General features: G+C 45.9%; 1 protein-coding gene across 7 annotated transcripts in view; it reads right to left on the reverse strand.

Moving 5' to 3' along the window:
• LOC111158704 (ninein) overlaps positions 1-26,609 on the reverse strand; it is a 94,534-nt gene that overhangs the window by 49,120 nt on the left and 18,805 nt on the right. For all 7 annotated transcript variants that reach the window (XM_022520970.1, XM_022520935.1, XM_022520944.1 and 4 more), the window contains exons 4-5: positions 24,318-24,399; positions 12,268-12,428 (exon numbers count right to left, since the gene is read on the reverse strand). In XM_022520970.1, coding sequence (XP_022376678.1) covers positions 12,268-12,428; positions 24,318-24,399 — 243 coding nt within the window. The remainder of the gene's footprint in view (positions 1-12,267; positions 12,429-24,317; positions 24,400-26,609) is intronic.

Here is a 26,609-nt window from a genome sequence, read left to right on the forward strand (position 1 = left end):
AGCATACATCTGTAGTCCATGTACTACACAAAAGCACCCAGCCAAGGGCATGAAGCAGAACCCGACTCCAGTCTTTGCTCCACCGACCAAGCACAGCACAGGTCTACTTTCGGTGAGTGGCAACAAGGAGGTCCGCAGTAGCTTTTGGCTAGCCAGCAAGCTGCCTAATCACTCCTGCGGGGAGGTTCTACAACCATCGCAGGAAACCCTGTTGAGAAGGGGGTATTCCCCCTTTCGAAAGGGGCTGCTGTCTCAGCAGAGATCCAACTTGATGAATGAAGCTTCCTTTGATTACAAATACCCAGCCTTTCTCTGTGATGGCTGAACTACACAAATCAATCTGATTTCCTGGGATCCTAAAGAAACTCAACAGGAAAATACATCTCGTTAACTCCAGTTTGCAAGAGCTTGGATCCCTCACAGCAAACAGTGTGCCACCCAAAATTCTAAGCTGGAATGTTGACTTTCAGTATCTCATTCAAGCTGAGATGAGTTGCGGTCATCTACTTTCTTCCTCCCCATACTCATTTACGCTGGTCCTTTCCAGTGAACTAAAGGATAGATGTCTACCAGGGTTTTACAATTCCATATTTTTGTTAGAGACTGAAGCTAGCACCAGAAAGTTCCCCCGGTTCTGCCACACTATACCAAAACCCAAGCTGGCAATGCTGGGAGGGGTCATTCTCGCTGTGAAGGTCACAAGGCCGACTTGAAATGCGGAACTTTACTACAAGTCCTTCAGATTACAACTGCAAGTCGCTAATACACATGGTAGTTATGGAAACAAAATTAGGGGACAGTGTGACTTTTGCTTGTCTGTGATTACAATTTTAGCAGTCCACATTTCCTCATAAAGACATACTGCCAACCCGGTGGACGGAGGAGGCACAGAGGGGGTGGGGAAGGAGCAGTGGGGTAAGCAGCCCAACGTACAGTTTCTTACACCACTGGTTCCAGGCAGAATTCAACTGTTGTCATAGGAAATTATTTAAATCAATAAAGCTCCACTAATAAAAGCAGCCTGCCTCTCTGTCCCAGCATATTTATTTCCTCACCCACAGAGCAAAGAATTAAATTCTTCTACTACTTTGGCACCCCACATTGTGAAAATGTATCATTCAGCATGTCAGTTGGAAGCACCCTAACACAAATCCACCTGAAACAAATAAAATGGGTTTCTATGATCTAAGAACCATCGTGCAAAATAATAAAACCTACTAAAATCATGAGCAGGGAACAATTTTTTAACAGCACAAATGGACAGAAAAGTAACACAATATCATCACTGGACCCAACAAGCAAGGGAGCCCCCACTAGGATACACAGATGGGAAAATGCAAACACACGCCTTCAAAAAAACCCTTAGTAACAATCCCTGACATAATGAGGTGCGTATAGTGACAGAAAGATTTATTTCACATTTGCTCACTTCTCAATGCATTTTAAAATAGGGAGCAATTCGTTCAGAGGTGCAAGAGGCTCCAATATGCCGTGTCATATATTTCATAACTCTATGGGCCTGGATGCATGTATCTGAGTCACTTCTCAGAACAGTATTCCCAGTATTGCCCTCCTTCCCTGATTCTTCCTCCTAACTAATAAGAGTGTGGGGACATGGGAGCCAGACTGCCTTACCTACTGAATTTGGCCTGGACACATTTATGAATTGCTTTTGCCTCAGTTTCTCCATCAACAAAATGGGAATAAAGTAGTACATAGTTCACAGAGTTGGGTAGAATGTTTAGAATTGTGCTTGGCAATAATAGGCATGATAAGACCTTATTTTTATGGGGCACGTGTTTATGCAGTACCTATTAAATTTATTTTTGCAGATTTTATTTTTATTACCATATTTAAACTTAAGGCGTTAAGTTGGGTGGCCCTGGGACAGTATGAGTTATTCATATAAATTTATAAGAAAAATGCCAAGTCTGGCAGATATGCAAAGAATAGACAGGCAACACAGTTAAAAAATTATGGGGAAAGACTCATTTCAACAGCAAAGTATAAATTAAAACCAAGGAATCACTTTGTTCCCATTAAATTAGCAGTATTCAAGATAGGAGTCCTATTACCATCAAGGTTATGATTTATTTAAAATAGGCCTGTTTAAATGTTACTGGTAGCGATGTGTATGGACATTAGCCTTTTAGTAAAGAAAATTGCTTCATGTTTGAAAGCCATAAAAATGTTCATACTCTCCGACCCAGTAATTTCATGATTTCTAATGATAGTAAAATCAAAGGAAAAATGCATATGATAGATATGTACATTTAGCACTTTTTATAAGAGTACTGAACACAATTTAAATTTTGAACAATGGAGCACAAAGTACAATTATACATCATAATGTAGTCATTAAAAGTATAATTACAAAACCATACAGGAGATGGAAAAATGCTCTCTACACTACAACTGCCGCTGGCAAAAATATTTATACAATTAGACAAAGACCGGAAGGAAACAGACATGATCAGAACTGATGCATTTGGTTGAGGGAATGTGGCAAACAATTATATTTCCTTTGCTATTCTAGATGTTCACTGGGGTCCTTGGGGTGCCTGGGTGGCTCAGTCAGTTAAGCGTCTGCCTTCAGCTCAGGTCATGATCTCAGGGTCCTGGAATCAAGTCCTGCATCCGGCTCTCTGCTCAGTGGGGAGCCTGCTTCTCCCTCTCTCTTGGCCTTTCTCCCCCCACCACCCTCCCCTGCTTGTGCAGTTTATCTTTCTGAAATGAATAAATAAAATCTTTTAAAAAAAATACAAACAGGTCCGACTTTGTTTTTTCTTTTACCCACCTGCCCTCAAATCCTCACCAAATGAATTTCATATGTTGTGGGGATGGGGAGAAAGAGGAAAAACTTGCCCTTTGCTACACAACTCTCTGTGATGTCTGCTGCATCCTTCCCCCTGTGTCCTGGCAGGGGAGTCCTCGCAGGAGGCCCAGGTGCCCTTCAAGAGGGTGGAAGCTGCTGCTGGAGCCTCCCGGTCTAAGCAGAGTGTGGAAAGATCGGGGACACTGGTCAGAGACCAGAATAGGGCCCTGAGATCCTGACACACTAGAGGCAGCTTAACCTGGTGGCATCAGGTTCAGCCCAGCCTCCTGAAGGCCAGGCAAGCAGCTTGGGCAGCTTCAACAATCTCACCCAAACCCTCTGGGCAAGCGGAAGTGGGTAAGGGAGAACTTGTTAGAAAATGGCTAGGGTGACGATCACACACGCATTTCTCCCATGGCCCTATGTAAGAAACCTAGATCCAAGCTAGGACCAGCCTTCTAGAAGCTGCAAATTTATGCTGAATGGCTATAGTTTCATTCCGCAACTGCTTCAGTTGGAGATGGAGTTTGCTGCCCAGAAATGAGCTGTGCTTGTCCCCATTCTCCACCAAGGGTCCGTTCCTTTAGTAAGGGGGAGGGATAAGCACACAGTGGCTGAGTGTTTGTTTATTAAATTGCAATTTTGAGGGGTGGGTGGATTGGGGGGGGTTCAGTTCATTCATAGCTCATTTTTATTCCCACTGCCTGGAGCCTGCAGTTCCAATTAAAAAGCAAGGGGAGGGGGAAGGGGGGGATGTCAGGTTGGAAGGTTGTGGGGATGAGCTCATTCGCCTACTAGAACAGCCCAATAAAAGGAGGCATCATTCTGGAACAAGGTCTTTTAATTGCTGCTGGTGTACCCAGTGCAGTGAAAGCCTGGCAGGCACAGACCAGCCATGAGCATCGGAAGGGAGAGAAGCTCACAAATCTTTGGAAAAGTCGGGAGAGAAAGGAGGGACAATTGCGGGCTTGTGTTCTCGAGACTAATTCATGAAAAGGGATTTTTAATTTTTCCCCTGAAGTCTTATATCACCTCTCGCTGCAGAAATGGATATTAATAAATGCTTCAAAATCATCCTGTGGGACTTTAATGACTGCAGAAGCTGGAGGCAAAATGGCAGAAGGTGTGAGCACAGGGCTGAGCGGAGAGACGGGGTTCGGTCCTGCTCCGGCACTCTGGGAGCCCTCAGTACCCAGCCTCAGCCACAAGGTGGGGGTGAGCCGCCCCGGGGGAGGAGGAGGCATGAGCCTGGCACCTGGGATGTGTCAGCCACTGCTACTAGCTCAGCCATGATGATGTTGTGATTAAGGATCTGGGACTGGACCCCCCCAGTTCCGTGCTCCTCCCACTTCTGTGTGTTCAACCTTGGCCTCGTTATTTAACTCCCCGCCCGCCTCGGTTATCTCACGATGCCTGCTTACAAAGGTGTGCTAATACTTGGAAGGCACTTAAAATGGTGCCTGCTACAAATTCAGAGCTAAGTGTCTGTTAAGCAAATAAATATCACTATTACTACTCCTATTATTTGGGTGTCCAAAGCTAGGACAAGGGCAGAGAAAAGACACAGCTGATAGACAAGTGTCAGCTTTCAGAACAAACCCAAAAGAGACTGTAGAAACGACAGCTTGGAACACAGTAGTTGTGATGAAGCCGTCAATCCGTGATTCAACTTAGGAACAAGGCCCCCCAGACCCCTCCCCATGGGTGGCAGTGTTCCCTGGGTGGCCACAGCTGGCAGGGGTGGCCGGGGCTTCTGTATTACCGTGCCCAGCATGCTGGCCCACAGCCCCACTGAGAGCAGCCAGAGGGGAGAGGGTCAGAGGTTGCCGGGCCCCAAGATGGCTGCTACAGAAGGCAGCCTCCAGCCCCCTACCACCCTACCCAAAGCAGACAAAGGGAGCCCCGCACCCACTACATGGGTTGTGCCTCTTCACATCTCCTGGGCCATTGTGGCTGGCGTTCTGGCTATCCTCTAGCTGGACCAGGGAGCCCCATGCACATGGGCCACACCAGCGAAACTGCTTTCAGGAATGCTTTCTTGGGAGGGCCACCTGCTTTGCTGGACTGCAGAGCAGATGGCCTGAGCCTCTTGGAGCCCAGGCTTCCAGCCCTGAGGTGGGGGCAGCATCTGCAGCCTGTGGGCCTGGTGAGGCCCCTGCCCACAATAGCCCAGTCACAGCCCCCACCAGCCATCTGCTCCACAGCGCAGACCTGTGCCCCACAGAATGTATGGCTAATTAAAACGATTATGGGGGCGCACACGGGGTTATTCTTTTCCAGCAGAGGTGGCTGAACTGATCTCAGCAGCCTTAAGCAGATGTGTTGGTTTTGTTTTGTTTTTCCTTCTTCTTTTTTTGAAAGGGGAAAGCCTTGCAAGCCCAGAAAAAGGGGGAAGGAAATTTACTGGGATTACAAAGCTCCCCAAACAAATGGAGCTGTGGTGTCCATTTGATGAAGGCAGCAAACTTAGGTGTCTCAGACTGTCTTAGGAAGTCTCTGGCAAAACCCACACAGAGATCAGTTTAGAAGAGTTCCTATAACCAAAAACTTGAGACCTTTCAAAACTACAGCATCTGTGGAATTTGTAATGAATAGTCCTAAATGTCTATAAAGCCCTTGCTCTGAGCCAGGTCCTGGGAACCCAGGACGCCCAGCAGGGCCCCTATTTTGGCAGGGACACCCTTCCTGGGACTTCAGTTCCTTTCTGCCGCCCTGCCTTTGAAGGCACACCGGTCAGTGGACTGCCCAGCCCCTGATCTCTCCGCTCGGAACCCAGGGACAAGCTGCTCAGTTGCCAGTCTTCTGCCTCGACCACAAAGCCAATCACTTCCTTTATCTTCACCAGTAATTAAGAGCTACAGGTAAGGACCACCGACAACAGGAGTTAATGTAGGATTTTTAATGGCACACACATGTAGAGGAGTCCTGCTACACTGTCAAAACGCCTCCAGGACTGCCAGTGTGAAGAAATGCTGAATTTAAGAGTTTGAGCCTTAAGTCTCTCCTCCTACCAAGGTTGGGGAGTGTTCTCGGTTCACTGGGTTCTTAAGTCCCTAAGGAAAGGGGTTTTTAAACACATCTGCTCACCGTATCTTACTCATCAGAGCCGTTCTCGGTGGGTAGTGAACACTGCTTTTCCATTTGGAAAATAAACTTAATGGTATAGTTGGAAAATGTTACTCTTATCATTAAAATTAACTTGTTGATTTTTTTTATTTGTTGTCTGTTTTATTTTCTAGTTGGAGAATAATTACTGGAAACTGTTGACCTGGAAGGACATGGGGGTTGGGGCTGGACACCAAAGGAATTCCCTCTGGGATCAAGTCAGGAAGGCTTACCAGGACGGCAAAGCCTCAAAGTCTGAAAGCGGCAGTCTGTGTTCGAATGAGAGATACCTTATTAGCTTTGAAGGGACTACTTTATATCACTTTCAAGTGGTCTACAACCGCATCTTGAATGAGCGTTTCATCTCTGGGAATAGCCAAAGGATCTAATAGACTTAAGAAAAAAGAAAACACTGGAATTCCATTAATTAAAAAAAAAAACAAAAAAACATCCTGATGATGTCACATCGTTTGATGGAAATAAATGGCATCAGTAACGAGACTGCTTACTTTGTCAGACTGGAACAAGAAAATCTAATGGGAGGAAGGGGAAAATACGTACATTTCAACTACCAAAGTTCTTGGCAGACCTTCTCTCTGTTATTAACATGTTTGCTCTGGCATCAAATATTGCCTCTATACAATATAAATGAATAATTCATGAAGGTTAACGGCAAAGTTATGCACATAAGAAAATGAACGTAAGGGGACCAGAAGTCAGTTTCCCACTGCTTGGCCAAGTTTGGTTTTCTGTAGGGTAGTAAAACCAGTTTGGAGGGTTGGTTTGTTCCTTTCTGAGTTCTTAAACCCCAGCACCCCTCCTCTTCCTCCCTCCACAGGCCTGACACAAAGCAGTGATTGCTTGGCCATTGTTGAGCAGACGAAGCAAATGGCTTCCACTTTTCTCTCAGGTCCTCACTTAAACTGCCCGGTTTTGGCTTACACTCCAATTGTCTATAGTTGAAGAAATCATTGTTTAAAGCCTTCTGCTCCCGATAATAATCTTATTAGACCTGCTTTACTCCCTGTGGAGGAAAACAGTTAACAAGGTGTCCCCTGTTTTCGACAAGGGCAGAAAGCAAAGTGGCCCTGCCCCAATTATATTCACGGAACCGCCTCGCCCACGAGGTCTGAGGAAGAGACTAGAACTGGGCATTAATTTTGTTTCTCCCCTTTTCCACCTATCCTGAGAAGAGAGCACAAAAATAAAATTCAAGGTCATTTCAGTAGCCACTGCAGGTGTGCATATAAAAAGGGGAAAAAATGTACTCTTTGGACCCTCAAATCTCACTTCTGTTTCTTAACCAAGTGAAGCAAAAACCACCACCAAAATGGTCTCATTAATCACACCTTACACTGGAATCAAGAATGTGCCCTTTGTTGGTCTCAATTAATTCAGAATAGAATGTCCAACTGAACCACCTTGAGTGAAAATAATCCCATAAAAAGAAAGAAAGGAAAGAAAAATCACCACTTTCCTTTCAATGCCACCTGAGATGAGCGGTCAGACTCCCAAGGGGAATGCATTTGCCTGATAAACACACTAAATTGGAAGGTGGACACGCAATCAGCTGATGGTGGAGAACACTTGTCATTTGTGAATCATCACATTCTGCTTCGGGGTTTCCAAAAGAAGTTTTGAAAGACACATTCTAGCACTGAAAATTTAGGAAGATTCTAGGTCTTTCCCTATGAGATAGCTTTATGGCCTTGTGAACCACACATGACAGGGGAGGCATGCTTAATAGCTAGGTAAGAGATTTTCTGTTTCAGCAGGAAAGAATCAAATTGCTAGAATAAAGCTGGATTGAGAGGATTAAAATGTGTGCCATTTTATCCGTTCAACGTGCACGAACTACAACATCAAAAGCACCTCCTAACAAAGTTCATCGTCACATAGTCCATTCTGAGGATGAGGCCACGGTGGTGAGCATTCGGTGCCCCCTAAGGCACCGCAGCACGGGGGTGGACCCTGAGCAGTCATGAGAGGGATTCCAGGTAACGAACCAGGCCTGAAGCTTCCCATGACTTACATTAGAAATAAATTCAGTTGCTTGAAAGCAAACTTTACAATGGCATTCCTCTTATCGGTCTGCATGTCTGTGTCTTCTCGGGTGGGAGGGAGGGCAGGAGTTCCAGAGAAGTACAACTGTGCCGCATTCCCTGTAATTCTGGTTGGATGTATGGGAGAAGGCCTCCCGAATAAGGATGCAGAAAAAATGTTGTGAGCCACTGACCCGGGAGAGAGGAATGGACTGTCAATCCATGGCAACTTCCCTATGATGGAATAACCCTAGAAAGAATGGGGGAGGGGGGGCACACGGGAGCATTACTGTTTATCCCTTCAGATGATTGTCTGCTCACTTACCCCTATAGGAGGAATTCCTGGAAGGAAGAAAGCCACCCCCAGGACAGCTTTCAGAGGTGTTTGTGACACATTCCATTCAGTTGCCCATCCCCCTCCATGTGCTCAGATAAATAAAACAAAAGATTCATCCAAGAGCAAAAGTTGGTCTCCTGTTGCATAGCAACAGAAGGGCTTCTGCTCCAGGTAACTTTTGACAACAAGTTCAGGTCCTTTCATCGTCACCAAAAAACTCTCAAGTCGGGGCGCCTGGCTGGCTCAGTGGGTTAAGCCGCTGCCTTCGGCTCGGGTCATGATCTCAGAGTCCTGGGATCGAGCCCCGCATCGGGCTCTCTGCTCGGCGGGGAGCCTGCTTCCCTCTCTCTCTGCCTGCCTCTCTCCCTACTTGTGATCTCTCTGTCAAATAAATAAATAAAATCTTTAAAAAAAAAACTCTCAAGTCACTTTAGAGAAAATCAGGCGTGTCTGAGAGCAGCAGGGACGGCAGAGACAGCAGTCTGACGGCAAGCTAGCGTTCTCACCTTTCCTGAGCCAGGTCCCAGGCGTCGAAGGAAACCCACAATCGAAACCAAGAAGGCCCATCTCCAGCTCCCCGTCTGACAACCCCTTGTGAATTATTCACGTTAGGAGACAGCTTCCCCACCCCCGCTCCCTCCTTCAGGACTGCCAAGCGACACCGAGATGAAGTATGAACCACTGGTAACAAACACACCCAAGAAATAAATTTTTAACACCCAAGGGCAGGAGACAAAAGGCCCTCCTTTTCCAAAGGGAAAAAAGAAGCCAATGGAAGAGTGAAGAACTCCTGACAGATTCTCAACTGCTTCTAAGTTAAGAATAAACAAACCCTACAGGTTATTAAGAATGTTCTTCTTCCCACAGTTCCTGCGTTGGGGCCACTCTAGCATAAGGAGGATGAGCAGGCACTCCCAAAGACACAAGGGCACTTCCAGGACAAGCTTGAGCCACCCAGAGCATGAAGCTCTGTTGGCCCACGAGTGGCCCTAGATCTCCGAGGCTCCTGTGTAAACCGGCCAGAAAACAGAAACGCTATCCTGAAAGGACAGTGTGCCGTAGGACCGATATCCTGAGGAAACGACGTCACTGGACTATACGTATCCGTGAAGGAAGCAAGGGTGACGGACGGCGGTGGCTGGGACAAGAGTTGCCAAGAGGAACTCCAAACATGTCACTCGTGCAGCTCTTAAAGTGAGGAATCCCTTTGAGAACTGAGAGGCTCAATTCAGCTCACAAAAAAATAAAAAATTCATTTTTAGGCAAGAAAGCATCTGGATGAACTTTGGCTTGGGTCCACCTTCAGCAATTTAAAAAATGGTAAAAGGGAGTGATCCAATGCTCCCGTAAGGCTTTTGGGGGGCGGGATACAATGGAATGGCCAAGTCAGGTCAGTAGGGGTCCTCTGGGAAAACAAACATGGAGAGAACAGACCCTTTGGGGCCTCCATCTGCTGTTCCATGGAGAGGGCTCGCTGAGTACTAAAGCATCTATCTACAGTGTCAGAAGGTCTCATCTACGAGGTCCTGGAAGACTAAGGGGAGAAGAAGTATCTGGCGTGGTGGGGGGGGTGTGAAATGGTTCTCCCAATGTACCCTTTTACTAAGATTTTGCCCAAACTAGGCCTCAACTCTTACCATTATGTATACATGAGCCCAAAGTCTCACTTTTTTTTTTTTAAGATTTTACTTTTTATTTATTTGACACAGAGAGAGATCACAAGTAGGCAGAGAGGCAGGCAGAGAGGAGGAAGCAGGCTCCCCGCTGAGCAGAGAGCCCAATGCAGGGCTTGATCCCAGGACCCTGGGATCATGACCTGAGCCGAAGGCAGAGGCTTAACCCACTGAGCTGCCCAGGCACCCCCAAAAGTCTCACTTTTAAACAGTAAGTCTCACTGGAAGTTGGAAGATAAAGCAAGGATGTAAGAAATAAGCTGCCAGCAACAAAATCAGCTCGTCCAAGAACTCCCTGGGTACCCCCAGGTAGTAACTAGAAATCACCTTATCGAAAAATTAGTAATCATTTCATTCCTTACCACCAAATAATAATGCCTTGGGTACTGAAAGTTGTCGGGAGACAAGAGATACTAGCCTTAAAAGTGTGTTCCACATAATGAAAGCTTACCCCCTAAAGTGTTGAGACAGATTTTAACCACGTCTTCCCCATAGAGAAGTGTCTCAGATACATTCCACAGTACTTAGGGCTATGATACAGACTTTATGGAATAAAATGGTACCCTTCCCGACAGCAACATAAACATTATGGACACAGCAATAACTCAAGTAGGAAAACCACTTGCATCTCTGAAATTGGATATGCCAAATTTTTGTGCATGTGTTTTGCTGGGGAAAGAGCCCAATCTAAATCCTCACAGGGACCCAAAAAGGGTTTAAAATTGAACCCAAGAAGGGAAGTAGCCTCTGCTCCAGACCGACTAGCCCCGTGCTGTGATATCCCAGGCAGTGTTCTCTTCTTCACTTCTCATGGCCTTTTCTGTCTTCAGCTGTCACCTCTCCCCCATGACACTCTTATACCATTTTGGGGGTCTATCTTTCTCTGTCTGCTTTTCTTCCTCTTGTCTCACTCACATGTCTGACACTGTTTCTTCACTTCTGGTGTGAGGATAAGTATTCCTTATCTTTTTTTTTTCTCTAAAGATTTTATTTATTTGAGAGAAAGAGTGAGCAAGAGAGTAAGCACTAGCAGCAGAGAGAGGCAGAGGGAGAAGCAGGCTCCCCTCTGAGCAAGGTGCCTGATGTGGGACTCGATCCCAGCACCCTGGGATCACGACCTGAGCCAAAGGCAGACATTTAACTGACTGAGCCACCCAGGTGTCCCCAGGCATTCCTTATGTTTAAAACCATGGTGGCCACCTCTTGGGATCGGCAGACCAGTCCTGTGTCTTCTAGATTACAGTACTGTGGCTGGCTTCATTTCTGCTCATTGCCTGCGCTCTTTTCAGTTACCTCAGGGTTTGTGGGCATTCTGCAAGGCAAAAGATGCTAGAGGTCTGGCTGCTGGGGATGCTAGTGGAGCAAGCCTCCTGCGGGCTTTAAGGAGCTGAACATGGGCGTCAGACAGCAATGAGCATACGCATGTGCACGCCCACGTCCAGCAACCCCTAATGGACAGACCGCTTTGAGAAAGTTGAGGCACTCTGTCTCTTCCCCAGCTTACGTTAACATCTGAAATATTTGCATCCCCAGTTGGAGCTGGGATTTGCAAGAAATATTTAGAGCTTGCTCAGCACGGCCTTCTCGACCACATTCTATAAATGGCATGCTGGTAAATGAGCCGTAAGGAAAGAATAAAGAAAATGCTACTGCTTCCCCTTTGGGGGTAGATGACGGTGACGTGCATAAGGAAAAGCAGGGAGATGAGCAAAGCAGGCAGATCGGGCTGCTGGAGGACCAGGCGGGCCCGGGCACTCCTCACCCAAGAAGGAGAGCTGTGGCGACGGCCGAGGCCACAAGAACCAAGTCTGAAAGCTGCCATCTGCTGCTACGAAAGATAAGGCGTGGCTCTCAGGATGCCCACGCACACCGCCTTCCTCTCACACCTGCCACGGACGCTGGTTTATGGACTGCAGGGTGCCGGGGCTGGAGGGCAAATGGGGCAGCTTTTTACACAACTAAAAATGGCAGTGCCGTGAGGAGAGACATATCCCCAAGCAGGGCTGAAAGTGGCAGACCCCAGATAACGTGAAAGTCATTGAATTTTAAAACATAAACATAAGGCTGGCACAGAAATGTCAGCTCTCCAGAAGAAACAGAGACAAGAACGTTCAAACGATAGACAAATCGGCCATATATATCCCAAAGGCAAGTAATAAGATTAGCCAGTGGTTGGTAACAGACAGAGGCCATGACCCCCCCACCCGGTTCACCTGTCCCCACACCACCGCTGTGGGAGTGGGTGGGGATGTCCCCACCGCTGGCCGGGGAGGGTGCACCTGTCCAACTCCTTACCTCGTTGCGGTCCCCAGCAGGGGTATGTGAGGGCCGAGCTTCTCCATCCAGGGGCTCGATCTCTGCAAACTCTTCCACGGATTCTTGAAACTCAGGTAAGGACCTTCGTCCGTAACGCTTGCCACCTTTAACATATTTGGGCTGAGCTTCTAGTGAGCAGTCTAGGCGAGGAGACAAGAGTTGAGGCCACATTACATGACAGACTCAGCCCGTGGCTGACAGTCACAGCTGTCAGACGCAGCCTCTTATACTAGCCCCAAAATAAACCACCGCTGTTGGCCAGTTGTGCTGGCCGTGGGCGGATCTGAGCCATCAGGTCAGATGCAGAGCACGGCTTCTAATTCTGAGTGACTGACAGCACCCCGAGCACATCCCTGCTTCCAACAGGAGAGATGCAATGCCGGCAAGGAAGGGTTCCCCCGGGAAGGACAGGACTAAGAATGGGATAAAGTCAGATGTCCTATCTACTCTTCTTTTGACGAAGCTGGTGTCTTGTAGAGAGGGGAAAAGGGACAGGGCAACAGAGGCGTGTCGGAGGAAGTCTTGGAGAATAATGCTAAACCAAACGCCACATCAGCACCGTTAGTATTCACACACCCCTCCTGTACCTCAGTGACTCCTTTGTTACCCATCCCACCTTCAGATCCATCAGACAAGTGGGATGACAGAACAAAGAAACTGACACAGTGGCTCCTAATAAATCAATGACAGCTCATCGCTTACATGAAACCTGGCACTGAGATCTCATTATAAAATTTAAATCCTAGGGAATAAAATAAAATAGTCAATGCAAAACTGTAGAAAGGCAAACAGTAGATGATGTTTTTTTCTCCTCTTCATGAACTTCAGTGTTGTACAAAATAAAAAGGAGCGTGCATTAAGGGGAGAGTCATTCTTGACCTTAAAGGAGGACCTCAGCATTCTGATGTAATGTGTCTCAGGTGCAACAGTCACCACCATCACCCACCACCGTCACCCGCCACCGCCGCCACCACATGCTAACCTTTCTCTACAATGGGTAGCTTTAAAGCAGTAGAATAAATACTTCACTCTATGCCAATGTCATCTTAGATAGATTTTTTTTAGCACCTTGCACAGAATTAGGAGAATAAGATATTCTATTAAAGTACTAAAGATTGGCAAAGCTTTGATTGCAGTTCTTATCATCCATAAAAGCACTGGGTCTCTCTAGAGAACATAATTTTCTGTTTGAACAGGGCAGTCTTCACAAGATGTGTCTGAACTCAGACACGCAGATGTTCAGATGAGCTGCGGACACCCGTCATCAAAACTGGGGCGTGGCTGATTAGAGAAGGACTAGAAGAGTGAAACCCTACCTTGACTATTGCGGAAACCATGTTCGGGGTTAGCCATTATGTTGTCCTTTCCCTGGGAGGCCGGGTGATCCCATCTGGCCAACTCTGCCCTGACCTGAACCTCCCGCTCCCCCCCTCCTTCCTCTGGTATCAGCTCAGATTTCAGAGATGTGGTCAGAAGCATCCTGAAAATGCTCAGCAGAGCTCAGAGTGAAGTATTTATGCTCGCTCTATAATTTCCAGCGATATTTATATCCAGCTTCTTAAAAGTCCCAGCCAAGTCATCTCATTTGGGAGCGATTCTCTCACAGAGAGGCTTTAAGCAGATGCAATTTATATTGAAAAATCATATGCATGCTTGAAGGTACCTTTCATCAGGAGAGAGTGGGTCAGCCTGCGTGCATTCAGGAGCGGCCCAGATACCCGAGCTACGTGTTGGCAGCTGACCCCCACAGATGCTGGTCAGACAAGAGGCAATGCAGAACCATCCTTAATTTAGTACACATTCTTAAATTTTCCTGGCAGACAAGATACACCATTCGTGACGCTGGGGGGGTGAGGGGGGGAACCGGGGGGAGTCGAAAAAGATGAAAAGAAAAACTCAGGATGTCAGAAACGGGAACGTGACATGTCCCCAACGTGACAAGGTTGGTGGTCTCAGGATGGGAGTGACAGAGGAGCTCTCGCTGCGTTTTGTGCTTTTACAGAGGTAAAGACTGGTGGGACAGGGGACTGACCCGCTTAAAACAACTCCTGGGATTTATTTCAGAACCCACCTGTGGGGAAAATGACTCCCCAGTTATGTGGGGAGCAGCTGGTGGATTTGGATAAGGGACAGAAGGTAATGGATTGCGAGCCATTAGGAACCCTGTGAGGTTTGGGTTTATTTTATCTATTTTAGCACTGCCAAGAATTTTTTTTTAATTTATTTCATATTTTATTATTGTAAGTAATTTTAAGCAAAATTTAAGTTAGCATCTTTAACAGAATGTAACTACATCACAAAGTCAATTTCTAGAGAACTCTATGAAACTGTATACTCTTTGGGGATACTAAAGATATCAGCCCACAGAGAGGAAGAACGGGGTGTTCATGTGACCTGATAGCGAATTTCCAAAACCATCTCTGTGACCAATAAAGACTAATTGAACCAATTATCAACAGTTACTTCTCTGACTTACATGCTCACATCTCTATTTCAAGCCTGAGCATCACTGTACTTACACGCTAAGTAGCGAAGAGAGAGCAAAAGTAAGGACATCCGGAGAGAACATTCATGGACAACAGTCATTTGTGTGTTAAACATTTGAAAACTATGATTTTCTTGACCAATCTCAACCAGACCTTTAGAAGGCCACGGCAGCAGCCCACCAAATGAACGTTAAGACACTCTTGTACCCCTAAATTAAAGAATGCTTTACCCCATCCATACCATGCCCAAGAGAGACTCACACAACTGCAGCCTGGGGGCAAAGTTTCTGTCCTTTATGAGTGCATCCAGCTGGAAGACACACATTTCAAAGTTCCATCATGGAACAAGTTTATCTATGCCAGATAATAGGGTGTAGCTTGATTCATTTAGAAATGAAATCGTTTACGTCAAACAGTTTTCTTTAACATAAGTGTAAGTGACTGCTCCAATCACATGCTCCAAGGAGGGCTATGAAATGCCAGTGAAACAAACAATATGTAAAGGACCGCCAAACTTTCAGCGTCTATTTCCTTGAACACTTATTTATGACTCTGCCTGGACTGCCAAGCTTCAGAGTCACTTTTGCTTCTTTCAGTTTTCTGTTTCTCCTAGTTGAGAAAAGTAAAAATGGTCTTTGAAGGAAAGAGGACAAGCCCAGACTGCCTAGAGGAGTCTTAGACCCCATCCTTGGAGAATTTATTGTGAAATGCACAGTCCTAATAAGGTGGCTTTGAAGCAGTCCTATGTGACTTAGTTTAGATGATCTGGGTTTTATGCTATAAACCAAACACTTGGTTATGAGTAAGGAATAGAGAAATCCTGATTCACTTCCCTAAAGACTGCTAGAGAAACACAGAACCAACCAACAGTCTCTACAGAGCAGTTGGAGGGGAGGAAGATCTAAACGGGGAGTTCCAAAGACTAAAGAAATACCATTTCTCCCAGCCTCAGCAAGGAAACAAAATCTGGATGCTAGACACCGCATTCTTTACTCCATATTTCATCTGTCCCAAGGAGAGGAACTCCAGACTTGTGGTAATGTCCACCTTCCAGAATCAGGATGAACCAGCACGCATGTGTATGACTTGTAGCCACATGTCTTGCACTTACAATAAAAGGAAAACTGAAATGCAGAGTCAGTGAGAATGACCACTCAGGGGACAAGCCAGCTGCAGGCAGGGAAAACCACGGACACTCACCCACCCACCCCTCTCAACTGCCTTCCCTGCCTCAAGCTCTAGCTGAGCATTAAGGAGGGACTGTCCACCCCTCCTCCTTGAACTGACTGCAGACTAAGGGATGGAGGTCTCCACTTGGAAGCTCTGCCCTCCCAATGTCCAAAGAGCAAAACAATGAGGATCCAAGTGGTAGTTCACAGGCAAAGTACTGTATCTTTTGAGGGATAAGATGGATATTTTATCACTTTTTGATTTAAACCTCCCTGTTCCCAAAACTGACCTCAGGATATTTCCAGGATGAAAGAGAAAGCTCTTTTTAGTGCTGATATTCTTATTTTTAAATGCTTGTATGGACCCTTGTTTTCTCCTTCCCTTCCTGCCCCATTCAGTTAGCCTGGGACAATAGTTCCCGGGGACAGCAGCCCCTTCCAAAGCCAAAGTCCCTCAGCAAGAAGTGACAGCAGTCTGGGGCCCCCTGTATTACATTTCTGCTGAGCTCATGGGATTCCTGAAACTCATTTAAAAATAAGGAGTCCAAGACGAAGCACATTCGACCCTCAGGACAAGGGGCCCCAAGAAGCTTCCGTGGGCGAGGGCAATCAGGCAGCAAATGAGCACCACCCACACCCGTGGCCCATCCCCACCTCCTTGTGAACACCCTTACACGCACATAACACAGAGTGCAACCCCATACCTGACCCTAAGTAAGAGAGAGAGAAGAGAAAGAATTAAAGGGAGACCAAGACGGGGGTGGGGGCAGAAAGAGGGAGGGAGAGAGAGACATGGACGGACACAAGTGGGGAGAGGGTGAGGGGAGGGGAGGAGGAGATGGGCAGGGACCTAGAGGCCTATGGAGGGTGGGAAGCAAGAGGAACAGATGGGGCGGGGATCAGAAGTCAGGGCAAAGTGTAGCGGGGGTCCAAGGAGGAGGGCAGAAGTGTGCTGGAGTGGTAGAAAGAAGAAAGGGGTGAGGAGGGGAATGTCCCCAGGAGGGAAGGGGAGAAGAGAGTCCAAGAGGGAATGAACAACATAAAGATGTTGGGGAAGCCTTCGGACGTTCCTTCCGCCTCCCCGAGTGCTCTCTGCCTCCGCGGGAGGTCACCAGCCAGCAGGGTTGTCCCCCCACACCTGTGTGTACATACGGCCCTTTCCAGGGCAGCTGCTCCCTAGCTGCCAGCACCCCGCTCCGCAGCTACCCCTCTCTCCAGGAATCCGCACACAAGACGCAGGGGCTCATCCGGGGCTTTCAGTGAATGTGGTGACAGAATTTCAGGAATGGTCGCCACCAGTCTGCATTGATGGTTCTTGCTGGAGCACAAGTGCTTCGGGACACAAAGTTAATGGAGGAGGGGGGCCTCTGATTAACCCTGCCTGGGAGGAAAGCTCTGCGGTGAAGGTCTGCACCTCCCCAGGGTGCCCAGGACGGTGGAAGGGTGTGCCGGCAACAGGACTGAGTGGTCTGACTAGCTGCTCTGTGGAGCCCTAAAGCCCTTGCAGATCCACAGAAAACCACTTTGAGTCGCTAACGATGACAGGACTGTTTCCCCATCCTTCTCTTGGGGTGTCTGCCTGCTGGATCCCTGTTGGAAGGCCATGCAGCCTGAGCCATTTTGGGGGAAGAGGCAGAGAATTCACATTCACTTAAGTGACTCTTCCCCATGGTTCCAGGTTCAACTCACGATGTACTTCTCTCAAGTCACTGCTTGGCCCAACTCTCATGGAACCTTTTCTTCTATGAATTCAGTGCCACCCACACTGTTGACAGCGCCTGACTTTGTAACGATCACGGTCCTCTTTTCCTAAAAGCATTTTACCTGGTAGAATTACCAACCCAGCTGGGCTGTGATGCTTTCTAGGGCAGCAGAGCTTCATGGAAAGAGCTTGGGCTTTGATTCAAACAGACCTGGACCGGAACCCTCAGTCCTTGTAAAGATCAGGAGTACTTAATGTCATGAAGGCTTAGCCTACTTATCTGGAAAGGAAACCTACAGGAGCTCAGTGGGACAAGGTTGCTGCTCTGTCTTGCAGCTCGTGCTCCAGAAGCTCGAGACACACCCCATGGGGTCCCTCCCCCCCAGCCGACTTCTGTGGGGCCAACAGTGGCCTGGAGCCAGTGGGCCGAGCCTGGGAAGCAAAGTCAGAGACTCCACGGCCCCCAAACCTGCAGCAAACTTCCTTAACCTCATTTTTTTTTTTTTTTTTTTTTTTTTTTTTGCAATGGGTACGATTAGCGTCAAACACATAACGTGATCCAGTCTGTCATCTCAGAAACTGGAGTCCCCTCCGTGTCATTCTTGCCTGAATTTTCTCTTTCTTGTCACCTCTTTCCCCATTACCTGATATGGGAGGGATGCTAAGACTCCCTAACTCTCCTCTCCATGTCCCTGCTTTGGAAGCCTTCTCCAACTCTGGAGCAGACACAAACTTATAACACTGGCACAACTCCTGAGTCCATGGTTTTGTTCAAAGCAGTATTTTGGGTTTTTTGCACAACATATGTAGTTTTTTAAAAAAATGCCTTCCTGCCCTTAGTGAAAATAAAGCACATGCAAGATCATCATAGCAAACATTCTTAGTAAAATTATCACAAGCATTCTTCTCTGGCACATTTGAATTGCTATTTATTCTTTGATTACAGACACATCACAATTTGTCTAACTATACATTATCAAATATTCATGCTTGATATATATTTTCCCACTATTTCAAATGACTATCCTTAAACACACATCTTTGTACAAGTCCATAAATATTTCCATAGCATAAAATCTGCAAGCTGCACTGATTAGCCAAAGGCATTTTTATAGTTTCTGGTGTCCATTCATTGTTTCACATAATTCCAAGAAGGTCCTATCATTTTATGTGACCAGCAGTGTTTCCAACTCCCCCTGACCTTAGGAAGTGACTCCTCACTCCTTTTTTGATGGTAGTGGTGGTGATTTTATTTTTCCTTTAACTTTTGGAAAAATGTTCTGGTCCCCATTGTTCTGGTCTTCATAGACAACATGGGAACAAGGAACCAAGTTCTTACTTATTTGAATCAACCAGACAGAGCACAACAGAACTCAACTCTTGGGCCATTTGTGTGTTCATTTCCTAAAAACAGGGCCCTTGGCCAGACTTTGGTGCCTGGCCCAGCACCTCTGAATACAGTGGCAAACACCACCTCCAGCCCGATGCCTGGCCATAAGACCTGCTTCAGTGCAAACTTGGTGAGTGAATGAAAAGGTATCTGTTTATTGTTATAGCTTCTTCAAGATATAAGAAAAAATAATTAAACTAGGGCAGCCCCTGGAATTAGGAATATTATCTAAAAAAATCAAAGAGTCAGCTATACCAAAACCACGCATAGTCTTATTTTCTTCATGATTTGGCTTTTGCAGATCTGAGCTTTCCCTCCCCAGGTAAACAAAGGGAAGATTTTTACACTAAGCATATTGGGGAAAGAAAGGGCTTTCTTTCTTTGCTAACATCTTCCTTTCTATGCTAACATCTACTACTGAACAGAAATCTAATGCAAGATGCATCAAACAAGGATAAAATCTCTGGAGAACAGACCCAGACGGTATGTTAATACTATACAGCGTAGAGCCCATGCCGGCATTTCCATTACAAAAATCCTATAATCCAAAGCCAGAGCAAATTGAACAAATAACCAATAATTAAGCTTTTGTCCCTCTCTTATTCTGGGAAAATAGTTTAAAAATTAAATTGTGCATGTAGATATGAAAGAATTAGTCATTGGTGTTAATCAATTAGGAATCTGCAAATAATTCCCTACATCCCCAATCCATTTTTCTGTCCCTATCTCAATATCAGCATTTTTCATTTTGTTGTTGTTTTTAGGGGAAAAGCTCTTCTCTAAGAGTCTTAGAATCATAAATTATCAGAGTAAAACAGATGCTGAAAATCATCTAGTATGAAAAATCATCACACTAACTTTAAAAATAAAGAAATTGTACCTCAGAGAAATTATAAATGGCAGAACCCAAGTCTATGAAATAATGACTTAATTCCATCTCCTCTCAAATTCTTTTTTTCTTCTTTCTTTCTTTAGAGGGAGAGAAAGAGAGAAGAGGCAGAGAGAAGGAGAGAAAAAATCTTAGGCAGGCTCCATGCCCAGCCCAGAGCCTGACATGGGGTTTGATCTCACCACCCTGAGATCAGGACCTGAGCAGAAACCAAGACTCAGACACTTCACTGACTGAGCCATCCAGGCACCCATCCTCTCAAATTCTAATAGAGCTTTGTTTTTGTTTAATTTATATATAACTGTCTTTTATTAGAGGAACGTGAAAGCATGAGGTCCACTAGGCATTTGTCCTTAGCAAGCAGGACTTCACAGTGTCAGTTTATGTTGGGTAGAATCTGACAGAAACACAAAGCTAGCCATTTTCACGAATTTAGAGGTCATTTAGATATTCAGAGTGACATGACTGAATCCTGGAGCTGAACAAATTTTAAGTATCTTCCAGTACAACCTCTTTCACATTTGAGGTGACTGAAGACCACAGAGGTGGTGACGTAGAAGGCCACCCAGTTAGAGGGGCAGAGCTGGTATTTTGTAACTCCTGGCTCGAGAGCCTTTCCACCATATCAAGCTGGGCTTTCTGTATTATACTCTGGTACTGCATCTGGCATTTTTAACAGATAAAAATCTCAGGTGTTACAAAATATCCATTTGTGACCCAGTCCGTTTCAAAGGCTGTGCACTGCGGCCCTGTTTTTTCAGTCACCTTCTGCGGTTGAAGGGCAGTCTTTGCTCTCAAAGTCTAGTTGGTCCATTGATTTCAAAAGACAAGACAAAAATACCACAGGTCTGACCCTTATGGTACAAGATGAATTAAGTGCTAAAAAGCCAAAGAATGCTGCAGACACAGGCATTCCTGTCACTAATGATCAGGTGAAACTTGCTCTTTTCAGTCCTTTCTGCTGACTCGGGCCAATTGTCAGAATCCTTGGGGCTGGGCTGCACAGACTGAGGGGTGGGTCTGCCCCCAGCTCATCCATCTGGGGGTTGACATTCTTAAACCAGAGCTTCCTCGAGAAGAGGAGCCACCCCAGTGACACGGCGGCAGCAACCCCCTCTGCCACTATCTGTGAGACTTTGATGAAGCCACGTGTCACTTCAGGCCTCGGTGGGCCCATGGGGAAAATGCCAGCATTCTCTCCAGCCCTACAGGGATATGGCCTAGGATTTAAGGGACAGCCATCTTCATACAGAGGAAGAAGGGGGTGACCTCAGGTGGACTCCTGATATGGCATTTGAGTCCTGAACCTTCTTTCTCTGTCACTTGCCTGCCAAGCCAGTCAGCCTGTGGGGGCTGAATCACATTTTCGAGTGGGTGGGAGGATGCTGCAGTGGAACAGACTGCGTGATCCCCAGGAACAACTGGAGGGGCTAGAGTGAGATGGGCCAGGGACAGAAAAAGCAGAGATGCCCGGGCACAAAGCGGGGAGTGTGGGAGGCAAGGCTGACTCACTGGCTCTGAGGAGATCAAACACTCTTTAAGGCGCTGGCTCAATCCTAGCTTTGATCCTGCAGGCCAGGCATTGCAGGGGGGGAGGGGGGGAGGAGCACAAATGCTGTACAAAATGCTTTTGAGAGGTGCTCGGCTGCTTTATCCTGCTGATTTGGGACGGCTCTCTCCTGAAGGTCTGCTGCATCCTCCCCAAAGGATGGAGCACACAGCAACATGATAAAACCCCTTCTGTGTGTTCTCCTGGAAGACTTGTCCAAATTATGGTCTTGATCTGCACAGCAGTGGGGCAGACCCATATCTCCAAGCCCACCATCCGGAGCCAGATTTGTAAATGTTACTTCCCGGCTATGACCAAGCTCAGCCAGCCTTTGCCTACCTTCGCCATCCTATTATTTAGATCCCAACACCGAGCAGCTCTAGGAGGTACTCTTCACATCTGGGGTCACCATAAACTGGCACATTTAGTATGACCTTTTCCTGGCAGGTGACCATACAGGTTTTGAGGAAAGGGTAGCACAGAGATCATGTGGACTGCTGGCAGGACTGCCCATTCCAAACCCACATAAAGGCACAGGATCAACACAGAAGAGCAGCAAACTGGATTCTGAGGTTACAGAGGCTCTCATGAACTAAAACGTGGAGATGTCACCATAGCTCTACTCAGGTCCCTAGGATCTTGCCCTATTGTTATCAAGATGAAAGACGACCTTAAATAAGTAAAAATACCAACAAAATGTGAGACCTCCTGAGAACAGAAGCCCATGTTCCAGCAGTGGTTATCTACAGAAATTCTATTAGTGGTCTGGAAAATCTCCAGAAGGCAATAACCTCCCCCACAGGCTCACTGCAGGCTTCTAGAGAGCACTGGCAAGCCTCAGAGTTGATGATAACCTTCTTAGAGGTGGTGACGATAGGCAGAAAGGGGAACTTCAGTCTGGGGTCCAAAACACTGCTAAACGCAATGTTCATACATATGACACAAATCTTAACCATTCTAGAAGGTAAAGTGAAGAACTAGATCACCAGTGAAGAAATGAAAGTGTTTTATCTAAATAGGTCACATTGAGGGACGCCTGGGTGGCTCAGTTGGTTAGGCAGCTGCCTTCGGCTCAGGTCATGATCCCAGTGTCCTGGGATCGAGTCCCACATCGGGCTCCTTGCTTGGCGGGGAGCCTGCTTCTCCCTCTGCCTCTGCCTGCCATTCTGTCTGCCTGTGCTTGCTCTCTCTCCCTCTCTCTCTGACAAATAAATAAAAAAAAAAAAAAAAATCTTTAAAAAAATAAATAAATAAATAGGTCACATTGAATGAGTCCTTCTAGTGACAAAATGTTAATGAGTTCTCCTCAATCTCATAAACTGGATTATATTTTTATGTTATCTTTTCTAAAAGCAGGTTTATAGGGGCGCCTGGGTGGCTCAGGGGGTTAAGCCTCTGCCTTCCTCTTGGGTCATGATCTCAGGGTCCTGAGATGGAGCCCTGCATCGGGCTCTCTGCTCAGCGGGGAGCCTGTTTTCCCCCTCTCTCTCTGCCTGCCTCTCTGCCTGCTTGTGATCTTTCTCTCTCAAATAAAAAAATGAATAAATAAAAAATCTTTAAAAGAAATAAATAAAAATAAAAGCAGGTTTATAGAGGTGTAATTCACACAGCATTTCACTTTCAGCACACAATTCAATGGATTGGAAAAACTCATAGTATCTCTAACTACCACCACCATCAAGATATGAAAGTTTCATCACCCCAAAAATCCCCTCATGCTCCTTATAGCCAACCCCTAGCCTAAATCCGACAACCAATGATTTGATAAAACTGGACTGTATTATAATACAGATTTCAACCCTGTTCAGACTTTCCTTTAAATATTCATCATAGGGGCGCCTCGGTGGCTCAGTGGGTTAAAGCCTCTGCCTTCGGCTCAGGTCATGGTCTCAGGGTCCTGGGATCGAGCCCCGCGTCGGGCTCTCTGCTCAGCAGGGAGCCTGCTTCCCTCTCTCTCTGCCTGCCTCTCTGCCCACTTGTGATCTCTGTCTGTCAAATGGATGAATAAAATCTTTTAATAAATAAATAAATAAATAAATATTCATCATATTTCACTGATCCTATGACAGACACACACACACACACACACACACACCCTCCCCCACACACATTTGAACACTGACTTTAGGATAAGTCTTACAATCAATGGTGTTTTACTAATATAACTGGCAAAAGACGTTTCTTTACAGAGATACATAAAATAATGATGTCTTATAATCTATGGTGCTTTCAAAAAAAAATCAGTGAAGTGTAATGTTAAGTTCTTTATTTTTTAACATTCGTTGAATATTTACTATGTGTGAAGCATTCTCCTAGACACTGAAAATACGAAAATGAACAACATGGCCCACAAGAACTACTGCTGGAGACAGATATTATCAATTATGATATAATGCGATAATGTCTATAGCAGAGAGTTATCCACCTACTAGGACTAAATAAGATTATCTTTAGATTGATGACTCTTCTTTCAGGCAAAATCCCTACCCCCTCCCCCAACTCAGATCCTTCCATGAACACAGGAAGTAGGATGAAGGAGGTACGGTCCGCCTTCACTCAGCTCATTCCGGGAATGAGTTACAGGCGCTCCATCTGACATATTGCCTAGGAACAATCCAATTATTTCTTCCATAAAACACTGTTGTGGTAGGGAAGCCTCATTTTAGTGTTCAACAGCTGCAAGGCTTTTAGGATAATATCAGAAGACAAGTCACTGAAAATAACTGTTCCATATGTAAAAGGCAGACACCAAGCTTTCATAGACATGCTTCAAGGTCCCTGAATTCTTCCCTGGACAATTTTTAAAAGGGAATGTAGAAAAGAAAAGTGAGTGAGTGCCCTTACCTGGTTCTTGAAAGTGCTCTTCATTTGACAGAGTTCTAGACAAGATCAGTATTAATGCTTCTTTAAATTGGTCAAAATGTACCTAAAAATAAACAGCAAAAAAGAAATTCAAAATAGTTTCCACAGCCTTAAGGAAGTAAATCCATCTCCAAGGTACCAGAACCATTAGGTAGCATCCTGACAGCCTCGAAGTGAGTCATAACTTGCTTTTGTCCCCTTTTCTTCATTTCTGTAAAGCACTGAAGGCAAAGTGGGCTGATCATTTCTGACACCCAGCATCATAAACACTTACGTCAACATCAATATTTATTCAACCCTGAGGGGGAAAGCTATAGAGCAAAACCCTCTTTATAAACTCAGGAAAAGATGTGTTTTGAACTCAACTCCTTTTATTTTTCTGTACAAGACCACAAGAGAAAGAGGTTAGGTGAGATTTTAGGAAAAACTCCCCAAGTAAATGATCCATTGTAATAATGCCCCCAGGATGCTTTCATCTCTTCAGACATTCTAGAGGAGAATGAGCAACCGTTTCAGGATGACTTGAGTATAGTCTTGCCTGAGGCAGGTATATAATATTTATCGCCCAAGGCCCCTGTGATTCTATAAACAAAAAGAAATCAATAGCAAACACAAAGAATAAAAGAACCTTGGGAAGCATTTTCTTGAATTTTTAAACACACAATTACCTTGATAGAAGGATGGATTACTCAGAATTGGGATATTGCTATGGCTGAAGGGGTAAAATGATTTTCTTTACGGCCAAGTGTATTCTTCTGTAACTTAAATTTATGTGACCTCACCATGGGGCAGAAGGGAAAGATGGTATTCCTTCTCGTTTGATAACGGGGCACCTATTTATACAGAAGCCAGTATATTTATACAGAAGTCAGTCGATGTGGTATTTGTGCTGCTATGGGTCTCTTTGGACATCATTATAAAATACTGCCTAGAAGTTGCAATATAGGTGGCAGTGACACTGCCAAATTATACTGGGAAAAGCAGGAAACCTCGTCAGTTACCTAAACAGTGGAGAAAGGAAAGCGTGTCTTATCCATGCAAATCGATGCAAGGGAGAGAAGTCCATCGAGGTTCCTATGTCATAAAATTGTATATGCTTGCAATTTACTACATTCTCCCCAAGTATACGTGCTTTTTCTACCACATCCATTTTCATCACTTACAATTACTTTCTAAAAATCATGTTCCTTTAGCCAGTATAGACTAGAAAGCAGCATACTCTGTGGAGACAGAGCAGAAATCTGTCAAGGCAGGGGGTGGCCTGGGTGGCTCAGTGGGTTGGGCATCCGACTCTCGGTTTCAGCTCAGGTCAGGATCTCAGGGTCGTGAGATCGAGCCCCGTGTAAGGCTCTGTGCTCAGAGGATGGTCTGTTTGGAAGTCTCTTCCTCCTTCTCCCTCTGCCCCTGCCCTCCTCCTCTCCCACTTAAAAAAAAAAAAAAAAAAAAAAAAAAGGCAATCCATCAAGGGAGGCAGGGCATCCGCTAGAGAGCCAGGGTGCAGCAGTCAACGGAAGGTTAAGAGACTGAAAGGGAGGGGCGCCTGGGTGGCTCAGTGGATTAAACCGCTGCCTTCGGCTCAGGTCATGATCTCAGTGTCCTGGGATCGAGCCCCGCATCCGGCTCTCTGCTCAGCGGAGAGCCTGCTTCCTCCTCTCTCTGCCTGACTCTCTGCCTACTTGTGATCTCTCTCTCTGTCAAATAAATAAATAAAATCTTTAAAAAAAAAAAAAAAAAAGAGAGAGACTGAAAGGGACAAATGACTAAGGAGCCTGCAGGAGGAAGAGGGCCAAGACCTGCTGCTGGCCCAAAGTCTGAGCATGGGCTTTAGGCGCTGGGGCAACCTGGCTCCTGTTTCCAAGGGCAAGGCAGTCTCCCCAGCACCAGCCAGTTCACAAATAGCACATACCCAAGGGCTCTCCCATCTCGGACACTTGCCAGGCATTTACCACTGCCTACTAGAACCATCCTTTCCCCTTAGGGTGGGCAGTAGGAGGGTTAGGAGCACAGGCTTGGCGCTGGAGCCAGCCGGGTCCAGGATCCGACCCTGCCCCAGCCACTGCCTTCCCGCTGTAGCTCAACAACTCACCCTCTCTGCGCTTTAGTTTGCTCAGGTATAAAAATGGGGACCTCTAACAATTTTTTTTTTAATTTTTAAAAAGATTTTATTTATTTATTTATTTATTTATTTATTTGACTTGTACAGACAGAAATTACAAGTAGGAAGAGAGGCATTTCAGAGAGAGCGGGAGAGGCAGGCTCCCTGCTGAGCAATTC

This window comes from Enhydra lutris, unplaced genomic scaffold (genome assembly GCF_002288905.1).
Source record: "Enhydra lutris kenyoni isolate GAN:26980312 unplaced genomic scaffold, ASM228890v2 scaffoldscaffold4, whole genome shotgun sequence".
Lineage (NCBI taxonomy): Eukaryota > Metazoa > Chordata > Mammalia > Carnivora > Mustelidae > Enhydra > Enhydra lutris.